Below are 17,295 nucleotides of genomic sequence, written 5' to 3' on the forward strand. Positions count from 1 at the left end.
AATGCTTATTTTGTTTGTTTTAGTTTTAAGTAACCAAACAATTTGGGTTATCTTTATGTCCAATATGTTTTAGTAAATCACTTTTATGAAATGCTTATCTAGATGATATATAAAGATCCTTCCAGGTTTAACATTCTGATTCTATGGCATGAATAATCTACATATGCTCTTACTTCTTGACTTTGAAGGATGTATTGGTATATTTTGAAGTTTAGCCATATCATTGTTCCTTCCAAAGACAACTCCCATCCCTAAATGTGCATCCTATCCCAAGTCAGAAATAACACAGCTTAGTTTAAGCTACAAAATTAAAGTATAAACAATGGTAGATTTGGTAAGACCTAACTCTTGGGACTTTGTTTAAAAAGTCAAATATTACACATACATATTTTTTGCTTGTTCGATTTTTCAATGAGCTCTGCCACTGCAGCTCAAGGGAGATTAAGGGAAAAAACCTACATAAACACAAAGCAAAAACCCGAGCTTGTGTGTAAAGCTACTGCACTGGAGCGAATGTGGTTTAATTCTTGGCACTGGCAGCTTGTTGGAGAATTACAATATGTTGGCATGAGTCTCTAGGTCTCATTGTTCCAGATGAGGGAGTCAGTCTTAAGAGTGTTTGGCACTGAAGGGAAAAAGGAGTGAGAGTTATAGGGAATGAGCAGGCCCTAAAGAGGCAGGATGCTGTTGTAACAATGGCTGGCACAGTTGGGGGGGCCATTCACTGGTAGGGATTGCCATAGGCATTGATGTGAAGAAACATATGTGAGCAAAAGAGGCAAGGATGAGGAGGGAAAATCAAGCAAACATCAAAAGGGTCCTAATGGCACAAAGAGACAAAAGTAATCCAATCAGAGTCATCTTGATATTAATGGATTGACTGATAAGGATATCTGTCATTTCCCTGTAATTTATCTTATCACTTGTTTCTTACCATTTATTCTGTTTTATTTTAAGATATGCACATATTTATCTTTCCCCCAAAGAAACAGATCCCTGAATTAAGAGGCTCTGGTTTTGTATTCCATCTGTTCTACTTTCTGCCTAGGTGCTGCTGGGAAAAGCATCTTTCTGAGCCTTAGTTTTCTCATCTGCAAAATGGATATAATAATAATGCATACCATTGACAACATTGTGGTATCTGACAGCATTATATAAACTGAAATGCTATGCAAATAATAAGAACTACTATTATCTCTTCTACTTATTTTAATATAGGAAACACTAGTTTTTATTTTTGACAGCAATTGTGATACTTTAATGTTTGAGCAAAGCAACTCTCAGGAGAATTGTTACAGGTGCTTGAAGGAAAGCTACGGCATATCTTAATGTGAAAATAATGGAAAATCCAGTATTTGAACTTTGGGAAATAACTATGTCCTCAAACATACTATACATACTCATAGTATAAGATGCAATTCCACATGTACTTATAAAAATAACATCTTACGTTAGAAAATTGAATATTTAGTAGATAGCTACTATCTTTTTTAGTCCGTAAATACTGAAGCAGCACTTACATAATTGTGTCAAATTTCACTTTAATCACATTCACACATTTAATGAACAGGTGTATTATAAATATTGGGATTTTGCCATTTGGCATCTTACAGTTCTAGTCATGTGTATCCTATGGATTCTTTACCATTTTCAGGGAAATTCATCCATTGGTACCTGTGCATCCTTTGTATTCATTTATTACCATTGTGACATCATCATTAACCATCATTGTTACCATCCATTGTGAAATCATTTCTTACCGCTTCTTCATGAACTACCAATGGAGACAAATTAGAACAGTAGCAGTTGGAGGAATACTTGATGTGGACTTGCTTAAAGCTCTTTATTTCATAGTAGTTTAGATAAAGAAGTGAAGTGGGTGAAATGATATGCTTTTGGTCCCCCTGACTTTGAGATCCAGTAAGTTGAACTTAGCTCCATATGGGCAACTTCTCATAATAATCTTCTGAATTAGATATTGGTGCATTGTTTACCACTTAAGAAACCAAAGCTTAGGGAAATATCTAATTCAGAAGATTATTATGAGAAGTTTGAGATACCACATGTAAAGGACCTGGTACACCGCTTAGCACTTATCCCTCAAAATAGTAGCTATCATTATCATTTCATTGTTGACAAAAGAGTCAGGAATTTGTAGGCAAGGCGCACGCGCCTGCGCGCGCGCGCGCACACACACACACATGCACGCGCACACGCGCGCGCACACACACACACACACACACACACACACACCTTGCTTCAAAACAACTCTGCCTATTACATTTCGTGAAACCTCAGACAAGTCCTTTTCTTCTTTTTGCTTTTTTTTTTAACCTGTATGATGGATATAATAATCTGAGTCTTCAGGTATCAGCTATGATTAAATGAGAGAATGCAGACAGGTAAAAGCATCTAACATAGTTCCTGGCACATAGGCTGCTCAATAAATGTTTATTAAATCTGAATTTAAAGTATATGCCTCATCCAGATTGCAAATATTAGTGACTTTATTCATCCACAGGCATGAAAACTCTGAGTTAGATATGTTCTGATTTTACATCTTTCAAATTACTTGGTCTTAAAGAAGTTATTCATTTTTCTGTAGTGTACATTTAAAGTAAGGTACTTGAAAAAAAAGTGGCTCTGTATAGGAGCCTTATATCTTTATGTAAGTTAATGAAGAGGCTAGGAATGTTCTGCAGGTTTCAGAAATCTGGCGGCTGTTACTTTAACTCTGCAACTTAGACAGAAGACTTCTGTTTCTTTCTGAGCACACTACAGTGAATATTTTGTCTAGCTGCAGGGGAAAAGCTTTGTCATGGACTTTGCAGACAATAGCCTTAAAAGTAAAATGGTCTGCTTTTGGTGCCGGGAGGTTCAGGGGCCTATTGTTAGTGCACAATGGATTTCTATTGCTGCATTCCTGCTTTGCAAAGGTTTGTTAGCTTTTAATGACTGACAGTACTCTATTGCAAATACCGTATTGGCTGTGCCCTGTTTACATGCTACTCAAGAATTTTTGTGGAGTGCTGGAAAAAAAGAAACTGGTGTTTGTCTGACCTACTCTGATAAGGTTTAAAAAATGATTTCACTCATGAAGTGTTTACTGGGAATGTAGAAACATTGGAAATCCTTGCAGAAGTATTTTAAAGTTACTTTGAAGGCCTCAATGAATAGAAATATTGATTACAGTAGAGATTTAATCCACTTTATTACTCAGAATTGTCATTATCATTTTCAAAACAATATGGTACAGAAATAGGGATATTTTAAGAAAAAGTAAAAGTAAATTTTATAGGATCTTTCTTCCTTAAATGTAAGAAATGGAGATATTTTGTTACAAAGGAAGAAATGCATTTTGCACATTCCATAGTAAATTCCATAACAAATGTGTACACAGTAGTTGTGGTAGGTGTGTTTATGTGTGTGTCTATGTATATTTTTTCATATATCTATTTCTCACCATATGTATAGACGATAGGCTATGTAAAACAGTGAATCACTCAGAGCTTTTCACTATTTTATTTTCCATAAGCTTTTGACATCTGAGAAAAGCAAATAAATAAATAAATAAATAAATAAATAAATGCATTCAATATTGTCAGTTTTTCCAAGGAAATTTCACTTCCACTTTGTTGAAAACTCCACACAGGCCTTGTGACTCTGACAATCAATGGCTGTAAGATGGGGACCTGAGAAAAGTAGATAGCATTAGCCAAAGATGATGATGATGCCTTAAAATGCATTTTACTGTGGGGAAAATGAACCAGTTTCTAATAATCTTATGGTCTCTAGGCCAGACGGTCCCTTTGATAAGTTAACATGTACTCCCTTTATGCTCCTAGTAGGGGGTAAACAAATGTCTGAACAAGCACAAATACACATAAACACCAATGTGGAGAATGGCAGTGTATGTCTTAGATCTAGATAATAAGTGTGGGTATTGTTATTTAGATGGAGCATACTGGGACACTTATCTTTTAGTACACTCCATTTTCTAACTGAATGCAGTGCTAATCGTGGGATTGAAAGCCATTGTAATTGTGTACCCATCTAAATGCTGACAAGAATATACAATTACATTGTTTGGAATTGAGTTTAATGTTTGGGAGTTTTATTAGCATTTATGTTTACTTATACATTAAAATTCAACACAAAAGAAGAGGTCAAAAACCATGTGATATATAGAAACAAAAAAACGGACTAAAGCATAACCTTGCTCTTTAAAATATATGTGCCCTGTCTCAACAGTGGGCATTTTCAAAGAATGTGATACAAATCTGAAATAAGCAAATAATAGGTTTCCATTGTAAGCATTACTCACTTTGGTAGATTTTGCAATCTTTGTAAAGCTTCTTTTGTACGAACTTTTTTTTTTTTTTTTAATGTTCATGGTACTGGCAAATCTTTCCACAGTGTGCTTACCACCATACGATGTTAAACACATATTATAAAGTGGATGTAATTGTAAACACACAGAGGGATATAATTACATGTAGCAGATTTAAGAGCTAATTCTTTGCCTTTTTTCCCCCTGCATTTTATCAACATAATTATTTTTTGACTGCAGACTAACACCCTGAAATTGACAAGCATCTATTATAGCAGGAATTTGTTCACCAAATTGAAAAACAATGAACTGCAGGTTTATATGTACCCATTGTCATAAAGAATTAGTAGGGCTTTGTTCCGCAAGAGGAAAAAGCTAATGATTTTGAAACAGCAGGTGACAAAACACATTCTTTTTTTCCCCCCCTGTTATCAGTTTGTTGATGAAGTCATTATGAACTGGGGCCCAGATAGGGATGGCCTTATTTTTAGCAGATAGACTTTTAATGAGCTGCATTGTAAAGACAGTCATGTTGATTTGCTTACATTTTTTTTTTCCTTTCCTTAGAAACCCCCAGTATCGAAAAGCTACTCTCAAAGGACTGGAAAGACAAACTTCTTGCAATGGGATCAGGGAACTTTGGTGAAATAAAAGGTAACATATTGACAATTATTTTGATCCAAAATGTACTGAAATGAAGTTTATGTTTAGAAACATTAACAGTGAAAAGTGCTGCTCCCTCTTCTGCCTCATGCATTCTGTCTTTGGTGTTTCTTTTCCCTAGGTTGAACGTGGACGTGTCAGGACTCTGACTTTCTCTTTGTGCTTTATTGATAAATGGAATGCTATTTTAACAGACTAAACCCCTGTATCTTCAAAAGGCTTTGGTTTTCATCATTAAAAAAAAATTAAATGATTCACCTTGTCAGTGGGAATGTATTTATATCAGGGTTAAAAACTGCATATGATGCGATGAGTGTATACATTCTACTGTTAGAAGTGTGAAGGTACATAATTTACATTTAAAACCAGACATGGTGAATGGAGAAAGCTTAATAAAAGGTTGTATTGTACTAACAAGAGCAACATTTTTTGTTTGTTTTTATTTGAATCAGACATTGAACACAACTAAGAAAAAGTCTAGACGAACCTCAGATGATACTGAATATTCATATCTTAATAAACTTTTACTAATAGCAGTGGGAAAGGACTTAATTTCCCATATAAAAATAGTTAAATGATCATTTCAGTTAATTTCAAAGTGTGTTTTCTCAGAGCATGGTAGGCAATCTATGGTTTTCTGTCTGTTGCCAGTAGCACACTTGATTCTGAGTTCTAAAGGATTAATCTTGAGAAAAAAATACTTATTCATCAATATTAAAATATTTAGTTGTATATTACACTATATGGTTTTTTGTAGAAGCTGAATATATATTTAAATATCACCAGATTTATATTAATATACATGTAGAAATATGTGTATAAATAACTTTTTTGCATATGTATGTATGCGCACGTGTTCTCCCAATGAAAAAGGCAATTGTCTTTCTTATGGCTCTATGACCTCGCAGCATCCTGCGGAAAGGCAGGACACTAGCATCTCAGCATTTTGAAACTTCCAGAAAATGTTTGACTGAGTGTTTCACTTCTTATCTATTGTATTTGAAGTTTAAATATATTCAGGTTATGATCAAGTATGACTTGGTGGTGAGAGAATGAATGAGTGCTAATCAACAAAATCAGTAACCAAAATCTATCATGGAATCAAATTCAAACAGATAGAAATTAATATGCCTTAAAGAGCTTGAAGACAGAGTTTAAACAGAACAGAGGAATTTCTTTTCCTAGGCCACAGATCCTTTATATTATTATGTTGGCTTTTAACCCATTTACACCTGAGACGTAGAATGTGTTCTCCCAAGGTTCTTTATTCTCCTCTGACCGAGGTGATAACTGAGCATATAGCAGAGAAGACCGCCTGTTCCAAGCCTTGTGATCTCATTCCATTGGAGGACAAACATTTTTCCCTCCCTAGTTTTCTTCACAAGTCGAACTTAAAAGCAGCCACAGCAGTGATGATAAGCTTAGAGAAAAGCAGCTCAGCTATTCTTCCAGGCTTGCCTGTGGGCTTGGTTCAGGAAGCTGCGGTTCAGTCAAAAGAAGTTTCCGTCTTTAATTTTGAGTTTTTTAAAGCTTCGCATTCAGAGCATAAGTTTGGTTATTGTCCTGTGTTCTGTTCAAAAAGCTGTTTTCCAATGCATTTTAAAAGCAACTGTAGACCTTTCTTCTGTTGGGGGGCATGGTTATTAGGTGCTTGGATAGGTTTGGCAGAAAACTGGGAAAAATAGCGCTGGCTTACTTTTCCTACTGACTGCCCGTGACAGTTGCAATTACTATCCATTGTTCGTAGGTGGCTAGAAAGTGGAAAGGATACAATAGTGTATAGCCCTCTGGGGGTAAATGAATTTAACTTAATGGTGTTTGGGGGGTCAGACACTCTGATTATGCCATGCCCAGGAATGTGGTTTTCATGCCACCTCAGAAGTTATGGGAGAACAATGGCTTTGCTGTTTGCAGCATTTTTTTTTTTTAATGAAGCAAATAAAGGTATAAGTCTCATGTACGTGCACACTGTTTTGGGTTGGGATAGGGAAAAATAAGGGTGAGCTTTTTTAAATCTGAAATATGCACATATTCAATTATTAGATGATTTATGAATGATAATTTTGAATAATATATTTGATAGACTCTTGCATATGTTAGGACATTTACAGCCTTTACAGTATTTACCAAGTCTTGTGGATTGAAACTTTTCTCCTCTGTTTACACTGGTCAGTTTTGATTTAACTTTGTAAAAAATTTTAATGTTTGGGTTTTTTTTTATTAATTTTTTTTAACGTTTATTTATTTTTGAGACAGAGAGAGACAAAGCATGAGCGGGGGAGGGTCAGAGAGAGGGAGACACAGTATCTGAAACAGGCTCCAGGCTCTGAGCTGTCAGCACAGAGCCCGACGCGGGGCTCGAACTCACGGACTGCGAGATCATGACCGGAGCCGAAGTCTGCCGCTTAACCGACTGAGCCACCCAGGCGCCCCTAATGTTTGTTTTTGAGAGAGAGAGAGACAGACAGACCATGAACAGGAGAGGGGCAGTGAGAGAGGGAGATGCAAAATCTGAAGCAGGCTCTGAGCTCTGAGCTGTCAGCACAGAGCCCAATGTGGGGCTCCATCCTACAAACCACGAGATCATGACCTGAGCTAAAATTGGATGTTTAACTGACTGAGACCCCCAGGCACCCCATTTAACTTTTAATAGTTGCAGAAAATGTGTGAGTAAATGAGTGTGTGTATGTGTGTCTGCATGCACATGTGCGCCCATTCTTGAATATCTAAAATTATAGCCAGATGAGGACAGAGCTCCGTTCCTAAATGCTAACCTTCAAGTTGCTGCACGTGAATTCTTTCAGAGCATTTGGACAAAGATTAATATTACAGCTTGGCAAAGTTCAAAGAAGTGTTTCTTGCTATTACTATTTAAAAAGTTAAAATGATAAACTTCTAAAAATAAGAGAAATAAATAGCATTTGGTTTGGATATTTTAGCTATCAATAAATAGTTGTCATACCCACTTAAAGTCAATATCATTCTTCAAGAAACAATGCGGGTTAGTAAAGGTCACCCACTTCTAAGAGCATAAAATTATTTTTCATGTTAGGTTATTTTGCCTGTTAGAATTTATTCCATTTTTATGGTCTGGTACTTTGGAAATGTGAAGTGATTAGGTTTTAAAGTTACATTAGAAACAATCCTCTAAAAAACATACAACAAGGACACTAGATCCAGTTTTGCAGACCAAAACAGTTTGACAAAAAAAAAAAAAAAAAACAAAAAACAAAAAACTTGGCTAACAATGTATGTATATAAATTGATTAGCTGCCTGAAAAAATGACTTATTTCTTCTCCAGTCATTGATATAGTATGGCTGGTCAGCTTATGGTTTTTGTTGTTGTTGTTATCTGTAGCAGAAGCACAGAGTAACAGTGGTGAGAAAGGTGAAGGAATATCTCCTATAGCCTTGTAGTTGCTGAGAAGAGAAAAAAAAAAAAAAAGAAAAACAGCGCTTGCACTCCCGTTGGCAACCACGAGTGTCACGCGTTGTTTTAGCTAGCATGAAATTCCATTACACTGAAGGTCAATGCATTGGCACTTCACCTGAGGACAGTATCTGGGGATCCAGGGCAGCTTTGACTAATCTAAACAGAGCATTTGGTTTTCAATAAAGTCATTGCAGGATTTGTATATGCTACAGACTTAATTTTTTTTTTTTTTTTGGTAGAATTGCAACCAAAAAAATCTGCATGCAAAATTCTCTCAAATCGTTCTTTCTTGGTGAAGTTATAAGAGCAGGGCACTGTTTGAGAGGTTTTTCTGGCTAGGTCACTCAGATAAGCCCAAATCAGTTTCTCCACCAGCCTTGTATGAAGAATTTGTTAAAGCCCGGTTTCTTTCCCATTGGTATCCCTGGTTAGACCCTTTCTCACCCTGCTCAGAATGCATTAATTTGGCTGGCAAAGTGTTGTATCCTGTATTCTGAAAAATGCCAGCTGCAGTTGGTATAATAAAAAATTGGCTCTTTTGAAAGCTATAATTTCGTTCTTTCTAGAAGATGGGACATAAAGGCAAACACCAGACAGCTCTAGAATGCCAGTAATAGATTCAAGGAAATAAGCCATTCAGCAATATTTTGGCCTCTTAGAACTCATGATAAATACATAATTTTTAGATGCAACACGTGGGTTAAAGTAGATCCTCTGTTAGGTGACATCACATTTGGAGATAAAAGAGATAGGTGGATTCAGTATGTGGCTTGAAAGAGATAATTCTGTTTAAATAACGTTAGACAATTTGTGAACAAGCAGGTGTGGGAAAGGAATCAGATCCCAGGTAATAAATAAAGAGATCCTTAGAGTTTGTAAGTTTGAAACATGGAAACTATAATGCCAGTATTTAGACATGTAAGGGTTTGTATCACTTTGAAAGTTGTTTTAAACCCATTCTTTTAAAACCAAAAAAAAAAAAAACTATTTAAGAATTGCATGCTTTGCTAATAGTAACTTGGTGACTTATGTCATTTGTACATTCAGCTAAAAAATATATCTGTACATTTTTATAAGGGGGTTGGAAATATTATTTATTAAGGGAACTGTTGTATCTGAAATTTGTTCCATGCAAGAGTGAGCCATAAAGAAGGCACATATAGTCATGCACTTCTAAATAAAGTAAATATTTAATGGTTTTAATCTAGTGAGCTTGTTTTATAGTTCCTCTGTAGTTGCTTATGAGTAATGTTTTCCCTTTTTGTAAAAACCACTTTGTAAGAAACGGAGAAAGACTAGTGCTGTGCAGCATATAAATTTCTGAAATAAATTTGGCAATGTCCGTAAAAGCAAAAAGTGACTTCATGTTTTCTGCACATCACTGACTTGCTCTGCCCCAGAATGCCAGAGTCTTTATGCCAGTGTGTAAACATAGCCAACAATGGGAAGAGAATGGTCAGACACTGGATCTCGTTGATTTCTGTCTTAGGAAGTTTTACATATCTTTCAAAGCAGGTACTTAATAATGCATGTTTTAAACAGATAATCTTACATATTTAATCTGGATTCTATATTTGAAAATAAAAATATGATTTCCTCAACCTTTTTTTCTCTCATTTAAAAATAACATTCATTCACTTAATAAAAATTCATTTGTGCAATGGAAGTGAAGATTCTAAAATTAAAATAATTTTAAGAACATTATTTTTTTCTTATAGATATGGACTCCAAAGCTTACACCAGCCAGATTATTAAATGATGGAATTAATCCAGAAACGTTTCCTCTTTTTAAACGACCATTTCTCTTAACTGGGGAAGCATAGTGTAGCCAAAAAGTTGGTATCATGTTGCCCTGATTGTTCCCAGAACTTGTGGAAATCAGTTTAACTCTTTTGGTTTATTGCCTTATCTGCTCATTTAAAAACAGTTGCAGATTACTATTGATTACATGCCCATCTATATACAGGCACACTGTAAACATTATTCCTTACAAAATGACAGAGACATTTCATTCCCAGTTTACATAGGAATAAATTGAGACTCGCAGAGAGAGAGGGAGAGAGAGAAAGAGAGATCACTTATACAAAACCACATACTTTAACTGTGACAGAGTCAAGATGTGACCCTATTCCTGCCTGTCTTCGAAGCCGGTGTTCTTTGCATGAGGCTGGATGGTCTCTCTTCAGTAAAGTTGGCATGGATGATCTCTAAAATCCTTTAAAACTTGAAAACCCCCATACAGCTGGATGCAGCACCCTCAGATGCAGTGATGCTGTTCTCAGTTCAGATCAGTCCCCAGCCCACACAGCTGTTTTGTATTGTTAGCCTATTTATGCATTTACCTTGCCCTTGTGTACTACCTAGCTTACCATTAGTCCAAACTTAGGGATCCAGTTTGCACTTGATGAATGAATGACAATTTAAAAATGCCATGTTTTGGGGCGCCTGGGTGGCGCAGTCGGTTAAGCGTCCGACTTCAGCCAGGTCACGATCTCGCGGTCTGTGAGTTCGAGCCCCGCGTCAGGCTCTGGGCGGATGGCTCGGAGCCTGGAGCCTGTTTCCGATTCTGTGTCTCCCTCTCTCTCTGCCCCTCCCCCATTCATGCTCTGTCTCTCTCTGTCCCAAAAATAAATAAAAAATGTTGAAAAAAAAATTAAAAAAAAAATAAAAATAAAAAATAAAAATGCCATGTTTTGAAAAGATTTTTATTGGCTATGTTAAAGTCTGTAATGTGGCAAGTTGGATGTGATTTAAAAAAAAATTTTTTTTTACTTCTTTTATATAATATCCAAGTAAGTGGATGGGATAATCATAGGGAAAGTTTGTAAAATTACAATCTCAGAAGGTAAATATTTGTAATAAATAGTATGGAATTACAAAGAAATAAGAACGATGCTTGCTTTCACTACAGAAATGATGACGCACACATCTTGTTTATGTCATATCTCGGTAGCAAAACATCCAACATAGGATAAGAACAGTAAAGATCATGGGGCGCCTGGGTGGCTCAGTCGGTTAAGCGTCCGACTTCGGCTCAGGTCACGATCTCGCGGTCTGTGGGTTCGAGCCCCGCGTCGGGCTCTGGGCTGATGGCTCAGAGCCTGGAGCCTGCTTCCGATTCTGTGTCTCCCTCTCTCTCTGCCCCTCCCCCATTCATGCTCTGTCTCTCTCTGTCTCAATAGTAAATAAAAACGTAAAAAAAAATTAAAAAAAAAAAAAGAACAGTAAAGATCATAGCTACTTGTCAAGTGTTCCATTTCACTCTTATGTCAGTTGCCTTTAAAACTGAAAGCTTTCTATAGTAGAATATTTAAATCCAAGCCAAAGCCTACTTTTTAAGATATTGAAGCAGCAAAAAAAAACAAAACAAAACCAGAAACAAAACAAAACACACACACACACACACACACTCAAAACACAAAACACTGTTTTTTCAAAAACAGTTATAGAAATCTATAAATTAAGACTATTTATAGTATTAACAGTGTATAATAGAATCAGTTTATTCTGTCATATAATAAATAATGTTATTCCTTGTATAATTTTAATTGAATCCAACCTCTCAGGTTATCTACATAGCAGTAAAGTGTATGTAGATAAACTTTATCAAAGTTTGATTAAACTTGTTCTTGATGAAAAAGACCAATTCATAGATGTTTATAAGTTGGATCACCTAACAAATACTCCTTTAATGAATTGGAATGATGCCACTAATGCCTTTGATGAAGGAGTGTGCCTTTTCTCTCTTGTTCAATAAGAGCACCACTGAAAGAAGCTTTAGTTGTAAATTTAGACTAACTTAAGTTAGTTTTTATTCATTATATTTTTAGGTCATTCAACAGATATTCCTATCTGTCTTGTCATGTGCTGTGTTTTGGAGATATAATGGTAGCAAGTAGAGTAGACAGATTTCTACCCTTCTAAAGCGTATAGTATAGTAGAGGCTCTTTCATTAGACAGAAATTTTTTTTAAATTTTTTAAAATGTTTTTATTTATTTTTGAGACAGAGAGAGACAAAGCATGAGCAGGGGAGGGGGAGAGAGAGAGGGAGACACAGAACCCGAAGCAGGCTCCAGGCTCTGAGCTGTCAGCACAGAGCCTGATGCAAGGCTCGAACTCACAAGCTGTGAGATCATGACCTGAGCCGAAGTCGGACACTCAACCGACTGAGCCACCCAGGCGCCCCTAGACAGAAATTTTAAAGGCAGGACAAATGGTTTTTAGATCCTTCAAGTACAATACCAGTTGAAAGCAACAATATTAACATTAAAAAAATTAAACCAAGTAAAATCCTGTCCAAGTTATAACACTGATAATCTAAGAAGCACCAATTATTAAAGGAAAAAAAATCTGGCAAAAATTGACTATACTTTGAAACAAAGAATTACATTTCTGGTAAGTTTTTTGAAGGAAGAAACAATAATCCCCAGTTTATTTTTAGTGTCAAAATTCCAGGCCCTTTCCCTTCTTCTTGAGTGAGTTTACTCTTACATTTACTGTATTTGGGTAATAACTCCTAGCAATTTACTTTGAGTTTGATCATTTTATTTCAAACCATATGTCCATTTCATTTGAGTGGAAGAAAACAATATTGGAGAAATATCAGCTTCCACAGATTTTTTTCTTATTAGTTCAAATGTATTCAAGACCATTTTTAATTTGAGTAATCCTGATGAGGGTTTTCCTTGTGCATAGAATTGTACATTATCAGTCAATCAAGGATTTTTCTCTTTTCTTATGAACTTTGCTTTATTCATTTAAGAAGTTGTTATAAAATGTCTATGTTGTGGTAGGCATTACTCTATAGATTCTGAGTATCCAGCATTGAACAAAACAAACTAGCATTCTGCTGTCTTAAAGCTTATTCTCTATGGAAGATTCAATAAATAAATAACTATATCAATACAATTCAACCTATGGTATTAACTACTATGAACAGAATAAAAATTAAGTGATGTGATGGAAAGTGAGATGGTGTCTTCCTTAATTTCAGTGTTTGGCGTAGGCAGTCTGAGAAGTTGGCATTTATATTACTTCTGGTTGGATCTGAGTTTATTTGTTTATTATCTTTTCCATTTAAATGTCAGCTCTCTGAAGCAGACATTTTTTTCTGGTGTAGACACTGTAGTGTCCCCAACACCTAGAATAGGGGCATTGAAGGGCATTGAAGGAACTCTGTGGGTATGTGCAAAATGAATGAAAGAGAAAAGTCTGTCATTTGAAGTGGTTCTCTACCAGGGGAAATTTGGCATTGTCTGGAGACATTTTTGGTGGTTATAACTAGGTGGGAAGTGCTGCTAGCATCTAGCCAGACATGCTATAGCACACAGCTCCCCAGAAAAAGAATGGTCTAGTCCAAAATATCATCAATGCCAAGACTGAGAAATCTTAATCTAGGAACAGAGTTTTCCATGGGAAACAATTGGAGTGCAAAGATCCTAAGGTGGGAGCAACTTTGTGTATTGGTATTGGAGGCACTCGAAGAAGGCCATGTGACTGAAGCATTTTTATAAAAGAGAAATGGAAGAGATGTTGCCAAAGAAGGTAAGAGCTAGAGCATTCAGGGCTTTTTAAGGGTAAAGAGTTTGGATTTTATTTTATATGGAGTATAAAGCGATGATATGTTTTTATACAGCTCTGTGACATGATCTGGCTTACCTTTCTAAATGGATCACTGAACTTTTGCTTGGAGAATAGCTTTTCATAGGAGAAGATGTGGAAGCAGGTAGAATGGTTAGAAAACTATTGCAGTAGTGAAGGTGAGAAATACTGATGGCCTGAAGCAAGAGGTTGTACTGGAAATAAAGATTCATGGGCTAATTTATATGTTCTAGGGTTGATGGGATTCCAGTGAGTTAGATATGGAAAATGAGGCAGACAAAAGAATATAGCAATATATGGATAGTGATATCTCTTACTGAGAGGGGGGTGACAATCTGGTTCCCCTCCTTCATGACTTGTGTCACATTACATTAAGGAATGTTCTGACCTGTACTTCTGTGGAACCTATAGCACTATAGCAATGAGTCAAATGATTACCATGTCTGTAGTTTCTAGGCAGTAGGAAGAACTGAAACAGAATTTTTTTTTTGCCTCTTACATCAGTGATCCTTCATTCTAAGGGAATCGAAGCAGGACTAGCATAAATAAAACACATTAGAGTGCAAAGAAATGAAACATGAAAATAAATTACTATCAGTGACACACAAACATGAACTCATAGATACAGGATTTGTGTCCCCATTGTGTTATATACTTGTATGACTCTTACAAATCTTAATCTAAGTGAAGAAACAGTAGTTTGTCTTTTTGTATGGGAGCCCTGTGGATTTTTCAGTGATGTTTGTGCATGCATGCACACACACACACACACACACACACACACACACACGCACACACATATTTAAAGTCCAGGATGTTTTGTGACTCTTACTAGTTTCTCCAATACTCATAGACCACTTATTGGACCCTCCCCACCCACTGGGAGATAATTATTATGAAGATTATGATAATTTAGAGATGAAACTATAGGGCTTACACCATCTGAACATAGTACTTTTATAAAAGTGGAGAAAACTTCTTTTGCAAAAGCTCAAGTTCCTTAGCTCAACTCTCTTAAACCAAAACCAGAACATCTATGTAACTCATGTAAGATAATACATCTCCTTATTCTCTTGGCTATATGGCATTCCTAAACCTGAGAGTGGTTTAAAGCAAAGTGACTTACTCGTTAAAATTTTAGATGATTTGCTACATGCCAGGCATATGAGGGCATAAAAGTTGGTCATTTATAACTGTTGCCATCACAGCTATCTCTGCTAACTTTAGGGTACAAATGTTAAAATCAGATTTATAATACAATGATTAAGGAGTATAGTAAAGATATCCACTGTGTGGATTCCAAAAGAAGGGAACAACTGTTATCAATGAGAATCAGGATAAGAGTCTTAAAGAACAAGACATATGATCTGGAACATGAAGAACTAATGTTAGGGAAGGAATGGCTGAGGTTAAGGTATTGACTTTGTGGGTAATGGTACAAAAGTCACTATGGCTAGAACCTAGGATGCACAAACAAAAGTGAGAAGGTTGGATCATAATTAGAAGGACCTTATTCATCTTTTTCTTAAGTTCACTTATTTTTGAGAGAGACAGCATGCACGAGCATATGCAAGGGAGAGGGGAAGAGGAAGAAGGAGAGAGAATCCTAAGCAGGCTCCGTGCTGTTAGTATGGAGCCCAACATGGAGCTCATTCCCATGAATCATGAGATCATGACCTGAGCTGAAATCAAGAGTCTAATGCTTAACTGACTGAGCCACCCCCAGGTGCCCTAGGACCTTTTCACTCTTAAGAATGAGTTGACATTTTATTCTAAAGACAATAGGGAACTAGTGGAAGTGTTTAAATAGGAGTGATACGAGTAGATTTGTTTTTCTAGGAAGGTAATTTTGGCACCAGATTTGAGGATAAACTTGTAGCGGGAAAAAAGAAGTTCTATTAAAAGTTTGTCAAAACAATTTATAAAAAACTTGATGAGAAATGTCAGTGGAGATGGGGAAGGGAGGCTGGAACAAGAACTCTTCCTACATACCGTAAGGCAGCAATTTACACTATGGTATCCTTTATGTAAAGTAAATTGTGTGGGTCAAATTGTGTCCCTCTAAAAATTCATGTGTTAGAGCTCTAACTTCTAGTATCTCAGAATGTGGCTGCACTTGGAGATAAGGTCTGTACAGAGGTAATTAAGTTAAAATGGGGCCATTAGGGTGGACCTAAATCCAATATGATGGCTGTCCTTAAAAGAAAAGGAAATTTGGATATGTAAATGTACAGAGAGAGTGATGATGTGAAGACACAGGAAGAAGATGGCCATCTATAAGCCAAAGAGAAAGATCTGGGGCAGCTCCTTCCCTCACAGCCCTCAGAAGGAACCAACCCTGCTGACACCTTAGTTCTGGACTTCTAGCCAATAAATACAAATTTCTGTTCAAGCCACCCCATCTGTTATGACAGCCCTGGTAAATTAGTGCAGAAATATTCTGGTATATGGTTAAATCTTCATTTACAAGACTAGGATAATAATAGTAATTGTGGTTACCTTAGAAGGAACAGTATTCAGAGGAGACCTTTCACTATATACCCTTTTATAATTATTGATTATTTAGTCATGTGAACATAATAATATTGAAGAAATAACATTTAACTAATTAAAAGTAAAACTGAAACAGGCTATTTTGAGAAAACATTATTATGATTTGTTGATATAATACATACAGGAGGATGGGTAGTTGAGAAGCAAATTGAGGATGACGTTAATATTTCTAGCTAAGAATGTTGAGTAATGATGTTTTTAAAAATTTTTAAAAAATGGAGTCTCACCTTAAACATATTGAATTTTAAAACTGAGATCTAAGGGTGCCTGGATAGCTGGGTCGGTTGGGCATCTGACTTTGGCTCAGGTCATGGGTTCAAGCCCTGTTTCGGGCTCATGTGCTGACAGCTCAGAGCCTAGAGCCTGCTTCAGATTTTGTGTCTCCCTCTCTGTCTCACCCCTGCACACGCTCTCTCTCTCTCTCTCAAAAATAAAATAAACATTAAAAAAAAACACAAAAAAAACGCCTGAAATCTACACTCAGAGATACCTGTTCTGCATGTAAAAGTAAGTTACTACGGCCTGAGGACAAACTCGGGGTAGGCATAAATATTAATATTTCATTGACTCTGAGACAGTATCCATTGTAAGACTCAGAGAGTTTAAAATAAACAGTGTGTATCTGAGAAGGATTGAATCTGACAAAGTGAAGACAAAAGAGTTTTGTTAATATTTCATATACTGAATGCCAAAATGATATTCGTTTATACTCA

The 17,295-nt window shown here is 36.2% G+C and overlaps 1 protein-coding gene across 21 annotated transcripts in view; it reads left to right on the forward strand.

The window, feature by feature from the left end:
- The window catches only part of SOX5 (SRY-box transcription factor 5), a 1,021,816-nt gene that overhangs the window by 792,610 nt on the left and 211,911 nt on the right, over positions 1 to 17,295 (forward strand). For all 21 annotated transcript variants that reach the window (XM_058743357.1, XM_058743360.1, XM_058743362.1 and 18 more), the window contains one exon: positions 4,898 to 4,984. In XM_058743357.1, coding sequence (XP_058599340.1) covers positions 4,898 to 4,984 — 87 coding nt within the window. The remainder of the gene's footprint in view (positions 1 to 4,897; positions 4,985 to 17,295) is intronic.

Source organism: Neofelis nebulosa, chromosome 8 (genome assembly GCF_028018385.1).
Source record: "Neofelis nebulosa isolate mNeoNeb1 chromosome 8, mNeoNeb1.pri, whole genome shotgun sequence".
Taxonomy (NCBI): Eukaryota; Metazoa; Chordata; class Mammalia; order Carnivora; family Felidae; genus Neofelis; species Neofelis nebulosa.